Here is a 16,841-nt window from a genome sequence, read left to right as displayed (position 1 = left end):
TGTTGAATCGTGTAAGTCAAAGTTGTAAAGGCAGTCGAATGTGAGAAGGACGCAGCTGCAAAATAGGAACGATGCTCTTAGAAGAGCATCCCGTGGTTAGATGTTGAGTCCTCGGGACAGAATATAACAATAACAACGAACGTTCACACACACACACACACGCACACACCCACGCACACACCCCCACACACACGTCTTTGAACTCTTTGTCACGATGCTACATGTTCCCCCTACCCTTTAGAGTAGCAATTTCTATATATACAATTAGGGACCACGCAAGAAAATAAAAAGAGAGGAGGCAGAGGGGCTATTTCCGAGCGCTGTGACGAATTGTAATTGTACAGTTCCCTTCGCTCTCCTCGAGACTAAAAAGACAATATTGTGTTGAGTGTCTTCTCTCCACATTGTGTGTTATTTATTAATGTCCCAAGTGGTGTGAACCTGACATATACATACAAATGCAAGAGAAAATAAAACTACACATGCTTACGTACTTTTAATCTTATCAGATTGGCTGTGACCAAATTTACTCATGTCCAAGCTCCCACACTCCTGCACCCGAGACGCCGTCAAATCAAAGGAACCTAAGAGGAGAAACATGACATTACACTATTATTATTATCATTATAACGGCAGTGGTGCCGGCCGTTCAACCATCCATTACATGTGGTGAAACATTCGTGTACATCGCTCAGGCCATTCATAGGCCCGTTGACATTACACTATAATGGGCATTAAATAGACACATGCTTTGAGGAATAAAATAAACACGACGATGATCTTGACTATACTGTACATAGTTTCTGCCAGTGTCAAGATGTGATATTTTGTACCATTAAGAATGCATATTATATCGTGCACACATACTATTTTATGAAGAAAGATTATTTACCAAGGAAATCAATCCCTCCAGGAATTTGTGATGTTACCATTGCAACAATTCACAAGGATTCAAACAATTAAGCTTGAGATAGCAATTCCACTCAATCACTACTTTTTCACAAATTGGACCAACCATCTGAGCGTTCTGTGACTTCTACTTATCACAGCAGTACCACGCGCAAACATAAGGTGCAAAATTCACTTCCTTGTTTTTGCTGAAGATATAGTATAGGCATGTGCAACTCAAAGGTCTCTAATCGCTCAGCAAAAATTCTGCTAAAAACTGTGCAAAATAGTTTCCTGCACAAGAGTGAAGGTCAACTGTTTGGTGTGGTGTACAAACAAAAATCTACCGACAAACACATTTATACCAATGAAAACGAATGAAACAAAATCACAAACCAGCAGAAGCATTATCATGTTGTTGCATTTAAATCTGTTGTGACCAATATTAAAACAAATCATTAAAAATGTCACTCAATATTAGCTATGCTTCACTGATCTGTGGCCATTTTGCAAATCCAACAATTACTGACAAAACTGACAGTATTAACTAAGTTAGTCCAGTGTGATGGCGTTTCTTATTCTAGAATGGATAAAGTCGTCAGCACACAATTGTTGCCTGCGTGTCAATAGACATAATAAATTGCCTAATGAAGCTTCACTTTGTCCAAGTGCCCTTGTTTGTCGACGGTGACATGAATCTATTAAAATTAGCAGCGATTAGGCTGAGCCTCAAGACGTTAGATTTCAGCTAACGTTGGACCGGTCTGAGTCATCTCCTAGCGTCCGCAGCGACGTATTACGCCAACGGAGCGACCGGCAGAAGCAGAATTTGTCAAACAGATTGCAATTGTGAATAACTTTTCTTCGATATTTGTATTTTGTAATGTATTGTATTTGTCCGTTTATTGTTTGTATTATTTATACTTTATTAATTGTTAAATGTGGTATCTTTATTTTTACTCCATTCTCTTGCTCATAGCCAAATTGTAAATATTGAAAAATAATTGTTAATTGATTTTTTAAATTTTATTTCATTGTTAACTAAAATAACATATATTTATTTATTTAATTTTTTTTTTTTTTTTACAACAAACAGAATAAAAGCAATGAAAATCCGTACCCTTAAGTACTGGTATCAATTCCCAGGTAGGGAATGCGTACTGCTCCAATCCAACAACTCTGTAACTCAAGAGTGTTTTTCAAATGTGCTAGTTTGTTTTTCTGAGGGTTATTTTATTTTTACTTAAAAAAAAAGTTGGCCACTGAGTTGAACGTAATGTTCATAAAAAAGCAAACCCGTTTTCTTTTTCATATTCCTTTTTTTTATTATATGAAATAAATGTCCTGTTTTGGCAGCCACTGCTAGTTGCAGACTAACTTCTTGTGACAGTTAAATATTTTGTAAATATCATATCTTGATTTGCTGTCAATGTTTGCATAATACAAAACAGTTAAGACAACTATACAACAGCAAATATGGTCATGTTGTACCTCCCCAAAAACAGGTGTGACCAAATCCTGTGCGGTGAGAGTCAAACCTTTTCAGTTGGTCGCACCAGTGTCACCAGTGCAAAAGTTAGTGTAGTGGACTTCACAACCTTGTTGAATTTTCATGCGAAAGTTACTCATTTCCAAATACTTTTTGTTCATCATTTTCTAAAAAGGCAGAGGCAAGTTATCCCGCACAATACACAGACACACTAGCTTGGTGTGTTTACCAGTAATTATTGGCTTCACAGTAATTGGGGCAGAGGGAGGAAGAGATTCAATTTAACAGACAATCAAGGGCATTAAAAGACATTAAATGTTCAGGTTATTTTCTAGTACATTTCACAGAAGAGCAGAAAACACTTTCACCTATGAGCAATAAATAGCAAATAAAAACAAAGGGCTCACTCATGGGTGTGTGAAGTGCAACGTGCTCCTGGTATGGGTTGAAATATTTGTACTGCTTCCCGCAGAACTCACAAACAAAGCTGCCCGTTTCTGCAGAAGAGGAGAAACGCGTACAACAGGAAAATGTCTTAAATCAAGCTTAAAATAAAATGAAAATAAATGTACATTGCCACATAATAATAACATTTATAATATAGTACAGTGTTATGTGAGTCCAAAGAAAGCACGACCATTCTTTCAAATGAAGAGGAAATGACTTAAACAGCCAATTCTGACTTCGTATATTAAGAGATGGGAAGTAACGAGGTACAAATAATGTACTCTGTTACTGTACTTGAGTAGTTTTCTCCAGTACAGTAATTCACGGAGTATTTATTTTTTAGAATACCTTTTACTTTTATCCGTTACATTTTAACACCAGTATCTTTTCAAAACAGGGTCGTTACTTTTGTTTTACATGATGCATGATGATGAAAAAATAAATTATGCCAATGTTCGTGGCTCTGCGAATCATATGAAGGATTTCACAAAAAAATGTGAACATATACACGCCACAATTATTTTCTAAAAGTTTCAGCTGCCATAATTTTCGTTGCTGACTATACCTGTCACCAAAACATTTTTTGGGGGATGATATATTTCCCTAAGAAACTATCACAATAAATGATAGTTTCTTTTATTTGGTTTTAATGCCACTGATATGGTGATCATGATAGAGAAAAAAATAATTAAAGTACATCCTTTTGAAGTGCAGTTATCTCTCAATTCTCAAGGATATTGAACAATTACATTGAAATGTGCAACAAAAAATATCTTACGAAAAATGTAAATACTGTTAAAAAATATACTTCAACAAATATTAACGACACAGACTATCTGTAGTTGCAGAGTCGAATGAGATGTCAGATGATCCTCACAATGTCCTCTTTCACCTGGTTGTATAAGGCTGGAATGGTTGTTTGGTAAATCCACATTTTTTGGGACAATGTTTACTGCCTATCTAATGAAATGATCACAATAATTATGTTCACAGCATTATTATTATCAACATTGTCATATTGTTGACTGTGTTTTTTAAAAAAAATACATTTTAGTCAGAGATACTGCGCTTTCTTTATATGCCAGCACAGTATTGTGACAGGGAGTCTAAAGTTATGTGAAAGCTAATGAGTTGCTGTCGACTGACATCACAGTTGCTGAGGGATCAGGTAATAACCAATCACAGCTCACCTGTCGTCGATCGCAATTTTCTACCAAGTATTTTTGCTCGTTTTCAACCTTTCTGGGCTATGTGACCCATGATTTCCATTTATCTATTTTTTTAAATATCCACAACACCTCTTGTTCCAGTGAGGTTGCGTTGTCTGTATAAAGGCATTATAACATTCTATCCACCCTCCCCACTCCCCCCCAAGCCACAACACACACACACACAATTGAAGTTATAATTAAAAATATGCATTATATTACAGTTAAGATGTTCGCAATTACAATATTATAGATGTATACTGAGATAATGCATCACCAAAATTAGAATGAATGGATTCAAATTTATACCACCACTGTTTTCATCTGCTAAAAATGTATGATAGCGACGTGGCGGTATCAGTTGAGAAGGAAGTGTTTATTTAAAGTGAGGTGCACAAAAATGCTGAACTGTGGAATTAAAAGACATTAATAAATGGTCTTACTTGGTCCAATTTTAGGATAGGATTCAATCGGCTCCTCCTCTTTAAGGCCATCAATGGGTATCATGACCTGCTCGTAAGGATCTAAAGTGAACAGGGCAGAAGATGGACGTAAAAAAGCTGATTCTAAATGATTCTTATCATAAAATGCAGCTCCCAAAACTTGTCATGATGGATCTAAACAACCCCCTCAGCGGTTAAAAACTCCAAACACAACTGTAAGCAACATAAATAATTAATAAAAGACATTAAGGTACATTCAAACACAGTGTGCTTAGTGATTATTAGTAGGGCTACAAATATACAGTACTTTAGCCATAAATAAAGTGTTTCCTTCAGAATTGTTCTTTAGCTCTGGTTTATTTTTAGTTTTTGTTTATTCCAGTTTTTTTCAGCAAACTGAAACGTGTTCCTTTACCATCCACTGCGTGCAGGTCACGGTGTTCCTGGAAGCAGCTGTAGTATTTATACTTCTTGCCGCAGATGTCACAGGAGTAACGGAAGCCACCTACAGATGCGCAGATATAAGAGAAATTATTGAAAATGTGTTGATTCAGAGCCACACACACAAAAAAAAATCACTGCCTTGTAGGCACTATTTAGTAGTAAGATGAAACCAAACTGGTATAAATTATTGGTGGGACTCAATCAAGAGTTTTTGTATGCATTCAAGACATTTCCTGAGTACAAACCCTAAAGTGAAGTTGTGACTTTGTGTAAAAAACGTATATGCAATTGAATACACGAAAAAGACGAGACATTTCATGTTAAAACTCATGAATCTCGTTTTTGTTGTAGCAAATATTCACTCATTTTGAATATTATGCCTGCAATGTGTTCCAGAAAACCCGGGACAGGAATGTTACATCACCTTTCCTATCAACAACACTCAATAAGCATTTGGGAACTGAGGACACAAATTGTTGAAGCTTTGTAAGTGGAATTATTTCCCATTCTTAGTTGCTGTACAACTTAAGTTGCTCAGCAACATACATTGACACACTATACAATGTTGTATTTTGCGCCACTCATTTTCAAATGTGAGACAAGTCTGGACTGCAGGCAGGCAAGCCTAGTACTTGCACTCTTACTACTACGAAGCCACGCTGTTACAACATGCAGAATGTGGCTTGATATCGCCTTCCTTTTTGAAATAACTAGGGACATCCTTGAAAAAAAGATAATGCTTGGTTGACAGCATATGTTGCTCCAAAACTTGTATGTACCTTTCAGCATTAATGGTGCCTTCACATATGTCCATCTCCATACTATCGCAGATGCTGACTTTAACTTTGCACTTATAACAATCGATATGATCCTTTCTCTCTTTGGCCCGGAGGACACGATGGCCAGGATTTCCAACATTTGTGGACTTGGCAGACCACAGCACACGATTCTACTTTGTGTCAGTCCATCCCAGATGAGCATGGGCTCAAGAGAAGCCGAAAGCATTGCTGGATGCGGTTGATATATGACTTTCTCTTTGCATGCCAAGAGCTTTAACTTGCATTTGTAGACGTAGTGACAAACTGTGTTAACTGACAATGCCAAAGTGTTCCTGAGCACACATGGCAATATCTTTTACATGATGATAACATAATAATGATAGTTTTTAATACAGCGCCACCTCAAGGTTGGTTTTCGGCCTCAACATTGATGAAATTTCGCCAGATTCTCAATCTTTGGATGATATTATGGCTTGCAGATTATGAAACCCTTGAACTCCTTGGAATTGTACATTAAGAAACGTTCTTATACTGTTGGACGATTAGCTCATGCAGTTGTTCAAGTGATGAAGCTCGCCCCATCCTTGCTGGCGAACAACTGAGCCTTTCGCGGGATGTTCCTTTTAGGGATGAGCAATTAATCTAAATGTAATCATAATTTTGATTTTGGCTTCTCACGATCTTAAAAGGAAAGTTGCCACGGTCGACTGTGTCACTGCATTGTATTGGGGGGCTATGAGTGACACCCTCCCCCCCAACACACAAATTTGAACTGATCTCTTGAATGTGATTGGCTCAGCCTCTCAGACGACAACCGTTATTTTTCTGGAAAAAAAATTGCAAATGCAATTTGCAATTACAAAGATGCTTACAGGAACCACCAGAAAATGAGATGTGTGGTGCAGATAAACAGAGGGCAAAAAAGAAAAAAAAAAGTTAATTGAGGTTGCGACCAAATGCACAAAACTAACAATCTCTTCTGTCGTGGTGGGAGCAGCCAGGCCAGGGATGACACTGATCTGAGCAGCAGTACAGCCACACCAGGTAAACAAGCACTGTCTTCCTCATAAAATCCAAAACGGGAGAGTTACGTTTTCCTTTTACCAACTTTAATCAGAATGTTTCACTCTCTTCTGTGTCCTTATTTGAAGCTGATACGACAAACGCCTTTGGAGGAGATAATGTTCGAAAACAGGCGACTTTTTTTTTTTGAACCCTTTACTTTAAAGGGGGAATTGCAAATTTCCTGTTGAATTTAGCAGGGAATTGTCAATGTATGAAATGTAGGTCTTGTCAACTTGGTAAACGAGGCATCCTAGCTTTTTATTTGGGTGCATGCATGCAGTCTAACTATAATTAAAATTCCCAAACTATAATAACCCTGATCTAGACATTGTTTCATGCGTCTAAGGCTAGGTTCACCCCGCAGGTCTTAATGCTCAATTCGTATTTTTTTTAAAAAAATCTGATTTTTTTTGTGGAAGCGTTTATATTACATTATAAATGCGACTTTGGTCTTGTCTGCTGTATGAACACATGCGTCACCACGCGGTGGCCCGTGTGCGCAGAAGAAGAGACCGTCGACGTCACTCCAGATGTCGTGTTTGTGTTTGCGGAAGTAAATGTGGTCGAATGTGTGAGGGCGTTGATACAGTGAAGCGATTAGGTAGAAGGCAGAAATAAATACAGTACTGTATTTGGGGAAAATCACGAGGCAACGCTTTAATATCTCATTTTATGGAGACATAACTAACGATGACGTCACATCATAACCGTACGTAAAAAATGAATCGATCCGAGCCGTGGCTGAATTACTGCGATCGCCATAAATGTCCACTTTACGCTTCATGTTTCAAGTGGGATTCAATTAAAGTTCTGGCCGTTCAGACCGCAGTCGCATTGAAGAAATTTGGATACGTATCCGATCTAGGACCACATACAAAAGCGACCCAGATCGCATTTGAAAAAATCGGAATTGAGCCGTTCAGACTGTCATAAAAAAAAATCAGATACAGGTCGCATGTGGGCAAAAAAATCCGATCTGGGTCACATTTGCCTGCGGCCTGAATCTAGCCTGAGACATTCCTAATGGGAGTGACAAGCAGTTTGTCTGTTTTTTTTTCTTAGTGGGTGCTAGAGCGCAATTAAGATAATTTCCATAGATTCCATGGTAGATATAAACATTTACCAGATAACATAACATTAAGAACTGTTAATAAAATATATTCAATGTGTTAAACATCCTCTGCCCTGCCAATGTTGTGGGTTTGTGTGCAAGTCCCTGTTTAGTTGCTGATTTTCTGTAATGGTTAGGGATTTTTTTCCCCCCCAGTAGGCTGTCCCTATTATATTTAAACAAAACAATCACTAATATGAAAGTATGAATAATTTCTCTCTGTCTTTAAAAAAGTTGGGTTGATCTGTCAAAGTTAATGTCTGTTTGTTGAGTTGTTTTACTTTGTAAAGTAACGACGATAAAACGATGTTAAAAACGTTCAAATCAGCACGTTCGATTTTTTTTTTTTTAATTTTGGTGCATCTAAGCCACTGTAGTTTCCTCTGCATTTCCGCTTCCTCCCACAAGCGCGCAGTCCAGAAAAACTACAACACCGGCGCTACCGGCGATTCTGCTATTTGCTCAGACAAGTGAGCGTTTAGTTAATAAATCAGGCAAATATGGATCTGTAGTGTAGTGTGTGCCCTGCATGTACAATGCAACCCGTGAGCAAGTAACTCAACATCTGAAAGGTGTCACTTTTTTCCCCCTCTACAACGGACCTCTGGTCATGACTATGCATCTGTACTTAGATTGACAGTGCATTGTATTGAGTGACAGTTTTAAACTAATCATTGATTTATGTTTAAGTAAGACCAGGGAGAAAGGTGAAAGGCTATTCACTAGCTGGTTGGCAAAATGACTTGCTGACAGACTGCTTGGTTTACAGAATTGACTGTCTACCTTCTCTCAGGTTGATGATTTCGTTTCAGATGGTATATGCACTTTCTTCTTTCATTATTCGTTTCATTAAGAACAGATCTGAAATCTATTGTGTAAGCAAAATGCTGTTAATCCCAATGGATTGTTCTGTGTGTATTAAGTTAAATTGACTGGCATTTTGAGTTCAAAGAAAGAAAAATTAAGATTAAATAAAAGACATTCAAAATACTTCATTTTTCATTATTTTTTATTTTGTAAAGAAATCGTAATCGTAAAATCAGATTTGAGAGAAAATAATCGGGATTTTCTTGTTGGGCAAAATCGAACAGCCCTACTTTGTACCCAATTTAGGGTGTTCTTGTCATCTCAGAAAAGCTTCAAAAAAGGGTTAAGGGTTAAAGATATAGCCCAATGGTTTTCATGGACTATATTTAGAGGTACGCGTGGGAAAATTCTGACACAAACAGTCAGATTTCATTTCATTTTTACATTGCAGTGCTTCCATTTTGCAGTCAAAATGGCAAAGCACTGCCATTTGGGAATTTCTCAGAGACAAATCATATTCAAAAACCTAACTATAATGCGTAATTATCAATTATACTATTTACTTGTGGAATTAAAATAAAGGATGTAACGCAGCATGTCGCATAACTTTTAAGAATTTTATCCATCATAATTTGTTGCTAAGCATCCTCTGTGGTCTACTCATTCGAACTGACCTTTTGGTTCCACTTGTATGTGTTTTTTAGTATAAATACAGATTGTATGTGTTAGCAAAAAGAACATTGGGCTTTCGTGTCTCTCTCTCATGTTGATAGTACTGCCTTATGTAATGGGCATGTACTGACTACACAGAGTGCATGTAGAAGATTTAAAAATCTCAAGTACTCTGAGGTAGGAGAATTATTAGTCCTGATAATAATTCAAGCATAAATCCTGGGAGGGATGCAACACAGCATGTTGCATCATTAAGAATTTAATTTATCATAATTTGTTGCTAAGCATCCTCTGAGGTCTACTCATTCGAACGGACCTTTTGGTTCCACTTGTATGTGTTTTTAGTATAAATACAGATTGTCTGTGTTAGCAAAAAGACAATTGGGCTTCTGTGTCCCTCTCTCGTGTTGATAGTACTGCCTTATCTAGTGGGCATGTACTGACTACAGAGATTGCATGTAGAAGATTTAAAAATCTCAAGTACTCTGAGGTAGGAGAATTATTAGGCCTGATAATACTTCAAGCGGAAATCCTGGGAAGGATGCTAAAGTTCCCGGCAAACAAAATGACCTCTGACACAGTGAGTTTTGGCCTGCAAAGTTGGGGAGAATGTCTCCGCTCACCTTTGATTTTGTTCTTAAACTTTAAATAAGAAAAACATGTAAAAAATAAAATACTCACTGTTAAAAGTATACTCACTGTTGGGCGTTGGTTGTAGATCCGCAACCATGCTCTCAGACTCTGTAACACAGCGGAAATCAGCAATAAGCCATTATCCAAACGAACACACATATTGTATTTAGAGATGGCCATTCCGTCAGACTGACGAACTGGTCCGTCAGTCCATCACTGATGGATGCTCAGTTTGCTGACGATTGATGGGACATATTTTTTAAATAACGGACTAAGCATTCATGGAATTGGATTTTCAGAGTAATTGTCACTAACCGCGTCTGTAAGTTCATCACTGACAGACGCCCGTTTTACTGACGTTTTTTTTTGTAGAGGGTGGGGGGGTCGTTTACTGATGGATTGAAGATCTAACTGACAGAATAAACTGACGGACTGATGATTACAATTCGGTTCTTCATGAAAAATGACGGACTGATGAATGGCGGACGAATACACTGACCGCTGAAGGACCAGCAAAATTCAGTAAAATGCCCACCTCTGACTGTATTCATAAAGACAGATCTTTTTGTAATTTACGTTATTCCATTCTAAAAATAAATAAATAATCGTACTAAAGGAGTGGGGACTTCCGTTATTTGTGAATAAGTTTGAAATGTGAAATGTGAATGTATTTATTTCAGTAACAGTGATGTTTTTGAACTATTCAGTAATTAAAATGTAATTTGTTGTATTTGGTGACTCTTACAATGTTTAAATAATATTTCATGTATGTTTGATTATGAATAAACAACACATTTATATGTTTGTGTATAGTATAAATGACAACCAAATGTTCAGTCGATTCTAGTAACATCTTGTTAATTCCAGTGTAGCGTGGAATCTTTACAAAATTCCCCTAGCCCCACTTTCTATGAAAACTTTCTAGAAATTCTCCAGCCAGATACAACTTTATTGAAAAATGACTTCTTACAACATTACAACCAGGGATATGACATTTCAGGGTTGGCGTGAGACTGTAAACACATTTTATTTAGTTCATGCCATTTGGATGACATGTTGGTTCTTACTCAAAGTGGAAGTTAAGTCAAAAATGTTCTTTCCAATAATATGTTCTATCCGCCCCTACTAGTCCAAACACCGTATTCTGATTAATATTGCCTTGGTGGAATAAGAATGAATCAAATTAATTCATCCGTTTTCATCCTACAAAGAGCACAGCCATTATGATATTCTACTGCCCTCTGCTGTCAACAGAAATTGACTTCAAAGAGCCACAGTGAGCAGTGAGTCACATTGTGAACGTCACGACTCACCGTTTTTTTCTGGCTTTGGACATGTGACATTCACAATGCGAGCCAGGGTATCCACAGACCATTAGACCTCACGCATGCGCAGAAGGTACTTAAATGGTCAGCGTCGCCGTCTGTCGTTGCGGTGTATTTTTCCTGCTTTACGTGCCAACAGTCTGCCCGACGCCACAGGGGGTAAGCGTCGGTCACAGTTTGCCAACGTCGGATCGGTCTATCTAGGCCTATAGTTTGTAGCACTGCATAGCCAGGTACGGCACACTATTTTGTCTGTGGATATGAATTAGGCAACAGATTTTTATTATGTTTTTCTGTATTACAAGTCACCATGACATGAATAGCACCATCCCGCCACAAGAGTAATATTCTATTCCCCATCCTATATAACCTGCTCGCTAACACATAGATGTACATACAATCCCAAATACAAAGCACTATGCATTTTCTCTTTGGGTTCTATTTATTTTTTTATTTACTAGTTTAGCCTTGGTGGAGGTCTATGATAAACTTATCAGCCTTCTAGCTATATATGATGGTCATGGTCACTTTTAATGATGTGACAATTATTTGCATCATCTGCACAACTGTCAATGTATTGTAATTACTGCACTACTGGTCACTTTAGTTTTGATTGATGACTCTTCACATCATTTGCACAGCTGTCATTGGTTGGTACTACAGCACTAATGGTACTCTTAATTTACATAAAGACTCTGTACTTATTTGTCATGTGTTTTTTTTTTTTCTTTGTCATTGCTACTTGTTACTGCAATACTAGTGCAGCTCATACTACCGGATACGAATTCCTTGTGTTTTATACATACAGTACTTGAACAAAAAGATTATTCTGATGATCATGATAAACATTGGTGAAAGGACTTTTGAACAGCAATGGCTATATACACCTGTATAAAATGTTAAGTAGTATTTAAAAATGTTAAATGTAAAATCCCATTTGCAGTCTTCTTTCTACTTGCCGGAAGTGAAAATGTTTGTGCATGATATTTTGGGACTATCTCTTACCTCTGTGTGCCCTAACATGCGTCTGAAAGCAGTTGTAATACTTGTACTTCTTCCCACAAACTCCACATACATAGGAACCTAAAAAAGGAGAGAGGTTTTGTCAGTACATATAGCATTCAACTGAATTAAGTTGCACTAGCACTGAAAAGGTCACACTGCGGGGCCCCCTTGAATTTTGAACAAAGAAAATTGCTTGCGACCATTAAATCTGTTTGCAAGGCACCTGCCGAACATCTCTGCAACCTTAAACCAACCTTGACAAAACCAAAATTCACTAAGTGCTAGAACACTTGCAAGTCGCAAGCATTCGCCGCGCTGAGTGAGATAACACCCTAAATATGCATCCTAATCCAATAGGAGAACATTATCTAGGAACATTACTAACACTAAATAAGTTTAAAAAATTGTGTCTCTGTTCATATCCTTTTCATTTTGTGTGCGTGCGCTCGTGCACATAGATACGTAGATCATATAGGCTGACATATTTTAGTATCAGCAAAATGCAGGCAACAAATGAAGGTGGCAAGGAAATATAGGACACTACAACTACACACGGGTATCTGGATTGGAATTGGAATTGTGGCGGTTCTGCCATTCCAAAGGCAACACAGGTTTGCGTCTTCAAGTGTCGCGATTTTCAATTACAATAGTGTAAATACTGCCAAGAAATCAGTTATTTTTACTGCAACAATCACATAAAACAGGGCTTTTCAACTGGCAGCCCAGTGGCCAGATCATCCGACCAAGCATGTTGGTCCGGCCCAGGGAAGACAGCTAAAAAGAAGAACCACAGATGTTTGCCACATGTACACATTCTTATGTTACACACCGCCTGGGAAGGTAGGAGGCGCTGTGGCGTTGTGCACTGCTATGCCTCTCTTTTGACAGTAGAAAAAGAATAAGGAAGCGGCTTCAGAGCTCTTCTTCCTAGCACGTTAAATTGAGGGGATTGCAGAGCAGGAGAGGCCGAGTGTTTTCACGCCAGATGTTTCCCCCCAAAGCAGGAGGAGAAAAGGAAGAAGCCTGAGTGAGCCGCAGCAATGCCTTGCTCCGACGCTCGGTCTGTAAACATGTTGCTATCGCTAATGTGGCGGTCCTGCCCCCGGCCCCTTGGGTTTTCGATAATGTGTTCCCCTGAATAATTTAGTTGAATAGCCCTGACACAAAATATCAGTGACTGACAAACAGTATTATTAACATTAGACACTCGTTTGTTAATGAGCAAGGGTGATTGGTTGGGCCTGACCAATTAATCGGCATAATTACTATAAATTAGGGCGCACAACATTGGAAAAACAAGCGATATGCGATTTGGGTGTTCCACTATAGCGATAGATATTATTGCAATATTTAACATCCACCTAAAGGAATTAATTTTATACTATGCGATGGAAGAAGTTAAAATATGTTTCATGCAGCAAAATAAGCAAGCTTAACATATTGTTTGCTAAATATTTCTAATTTCCCAAGATAATGATCAATTATTGGATGGCGATGCATATTTAAGTTTGCATCTGACTGGTCAAATTCAGACAAAGCATACAATTCCATAAGAAAACTATTGCATGTCTCTGCGATATGCATATTGCATGTGCCAATATGGTGATATCGATATATTGTGCAGCCCTACTATAAATGATATTCTTATAATTTACTACACAGAAATGTATGTTTAAATTTGTATTCATTTTGTATGACGTATCAGTTAAACAGCCATTCAAAGGTTCTGTTAACCCTTTGCAATTCCACCTGGCAGTTTTACTTGAACGAAAGGTGCACCAAAGTAAATTTGATGCTGTAACTTGAACCATTTGGAGTATCAGCATAGTTTTGGTCTCTTTTGAAGATAACACTTTGAATTTTTCTCCTCAACTGTCAGAATCTTTTTAAGTGCTACTGGCACTGAATTACGGAAGTTTGAATACATAAAAGAAGGCCGACCCACGGCCTTCTATGTATTCCAACTTCCATAATTCAGTGCCATTAGCACGTAAAACGATTGACAGTTGAGGGGAAAAAATCAAAGTGTTATCTTTTTTATCTATTTTAGAAGAGGATTGACAGTTGTCTGTGAATCTGCAACATTGTTTTGATTAACAGTATCACTGCGGTCAATGCACCATGCAATGGTTTCTGGGAACAGAGTGGCTTTATTGTCATTACTATAGATATCAATACATAACAACAACAACAATACATAGATATGGCACACCCGTGCGCCGTTTAAGTTAGAGTAGTACCGGGAACAGCAAGAAAACCGAAATATCAAGGATGCATGTTCTACTGATAGCAGAGTGCAAAATTTCTTGATAATAATTGCACTGCTGGTCTAAACTTTCACTTTACATTTAGTATTTAAGATGCTGAGCCCTGTTTTAACATGTGTACAGTAGGGCTGCACGATATTGGAAAAAAATGACTGCGATTTTTGGGGGGTTTGCGATATACATTGCGATATTAAAAATAGGAGAATTTTCACTGGATAACTTGAATAGGTTTGTTTGGGAATAATTTGGTTAACTCACCATGACATCATTGTATTCATATAATATCATTTAATCCAGACTAAGGATTGCTGTAAAAAAAAAAAAGGGAGCATGGAGGCAATGTCTCTGTACCATAATAGATTATTTAACATTGTATTTCACACTTCAATGTAAACAGCAGAAAAATATTAAACATATTTTAAACAAAAAAATAAAAATCAAAGAGCAGGAACCCTAGTCCCTTGAGTCATTTAAAAAAAAGAAGAAAATAAAAAACCTCTAACCGTGATTTTTCGGTGCTGTTTGGACTTCTTATCAAAAGGGGTTATGCTGGTAAAGGCGTCTAATTGTGTTTTTGAATAGATGAAGTAGGGCTTTTCGATTTTGCCTAATAAGAAAGTCATGATTATTTTCTCTCAAACCCGATTTTACGATTATGATTTCTTTGTAAAATAAAACATAATGAAAAATGAAGTATTTTGAATGTCTTTTATTTAAACTTAATTTTTCTTTCTTTGAACTCAAAATGCCAGTCAATTTAAGTTCAATGGAGGGGATCGCCTGGCTAAAATGCAGCCTCCTACCTGCCCGACCAGAGCAGGGATGATTCAGAATGGTTCAGTTCTATTCCAGGCAATTTTCAAGTTTTAATCCTGGGCTCCTAGCTCACCATCGACCTGGCCAATTCCGTCAGTTGAGCATACGCTCCACTTCACTTCCTCACTCACTCGGCAGTCGGCTCAGATAGTCGGCTCCTGCAGCAAACAATCCCCCACGTGTCACTTTCTCCTCGGCCAGCGGACAATCGCTTACGCATTTCAGCAATTGGATTGAACGCGCTACTCGCGTGACCGCATGACAAACACGGAAGTAACCACCGGAAAACAGAGATCTTAATACGAAGAGAAGAGTAACAGAAACTACAAATACGAAGAGAATGTACAAACAGAACACAATACAGAAAGTACAACTGGGCTACACTTAGATACACCAAAAACAACAAAACTGAACGTGCCGAGTTGAACGTTTTTAACATCGTTTTATCCAGAAAATTCGGTTACGGTTCAAAATCGCTTAATCGAGCAGCCCTAAGATGAAGTTTCACCTCGGGTCCCACTTCTTAGTTTGAACTGGTCATACAGGGGCTTGTGATGGCGATTGCAGCAACAACGGTGCGACACTGTTGGCAAAGGATGTTTTTTTTTTCTGAATCTTCTTTTAGCCAAAATATAAATAAAATACTTTCATATTTTGGATGTAGTCTTTCTTTTGTTGACTAAATCCACTGCCGCTTCTGCCGTCGTCTCCTCCTCCTCCATGTCGTCTGAGCAGACAGCAGCGGCTGTGAGAGTGGGGGGGAGGGGCCGGTGACTGATTGGTAGGAGGGAGGGTTCAGCGAGACAGGCTGTGTAAGAGCACGGAGTAGCTTGCTACTTTTATGAAGCAAAAAAATATTTGCGCGTTCTAAGAAAAAAAAAAAGTTAAAACATCGCACGTCCTATGATGTGACTATCGCGCATGCGCACATCGCAATCGCGATGTTGAAACGACATATCGTGCAGGCCTAGTGTACAGTATGTAAACATGTGGTCACACACCTATGCACGAGTCTGTGCTCTTGGTTGGGGGAGGAGTACCAAGAGCGAACATACCCTCCGTCTGGCCTCTGCGAGATCCGCCTCCGCTTGCTTTGCCGTCGTTTCCTCCAATGACAACGCAGATCTCCGCTGGGTTGGCGTCACCAAATGTACCATTGCTCGTCTCCGTGGTGCCCGGTTCCTTCTTGATCGTGACTGGAGGCAAGCTGGTACTGGCGTCCTGGCTGACCACGGCAGAGGTAGAAGGGGGACCGTTGCTCCCACCGCTCTCCACCTCCTTGGCGGGATTGGGAGACTCTTGTGCACTCGTGACTCCGCCATCTCCAACCCTGGGTGACTCTTGTGCACTCATGACTCCACCTTCTCCGACCCCCAACTTCCATATGATTAATGACAGAGAAGCAGACAAAGTCATACATTAATGATATGAGACATGCAACA

General features: G+C 38.5%; 1 protein-coding gene across 5 annotated transcripts in view; it reads right to left on the bottom strand.

The window, feature by feature from the left end:
* Nucleotides 1-16,841, bottom strand: part of znf618 (zinc finger protein 618) — a 48,027-nt gene that overhangs the window by 23,103 nt on the left and 8,083 nt on the right. For 2 of the 5 annotated variants that reach the window (XM_086053553.1, XM_086053557.1), the window contains exons 2-8: nucleotides 16,401-16,776; nucleotides 12,317-12,394; nucleotides 10,035-10,094; nucleotides 4,891-4,980; nucleotides 4,476-4,556; nucleotides 2,785-2,874; nucleotides 495-584 (exon numbers count right to left, since the gene is read on the bottom strand). In XM_086053553.1, coding sequence (XP_085909679.1) covers nucleotides 495-584; nucleotides 2,785-2,874; nucleotides 4,476-4,556; nucleotides 4,891-4,980; nucleotides 10,035-10,094; nucleotides 12,317-12,394; nucleotides 16,401-16,752 — 841 coding nt within the window. In that variant the 5' untranslated portion in view covers nucleotides 16,753-16,776. The remainder of the gene's footprint in view (nucleotides 1-494; nucleotides 585-2,784; nucleotides 2,875-4,475; nucleotides 4,557-4,890; nucleotides 4,981-10,034; nucleotides 10,095-12,316; nucleotides 12,395-16,400; nucleotides 16,777-16,841) is intronic. The other 3 variants (XM_086053554.1, XM_086053555.1, XM_086053556.1) reach the window with 3 other exon arrangements.

The sequence above is a fragment of the Filicampus tigris genome, chromosome 15, assembly GCF_054856515.1.
Source record: "Filicampus tigris isolate MCC_2025a chromosome 15, RoL_Ftig_1.0, whole genome shotgun sequence".
Classification (NCBI taxonomy): domain Eukaryota; kingdom Metazoa; phylum Chordata; class Actinopteri; order Syngnathiformes; family Syngnathidae; genus Filicampus; species Filicampus tigris.
Note: the sequence above shows the minus strand (reverse complement) of the source record. Positions and strands in the feature narration are given on the sequence as shown.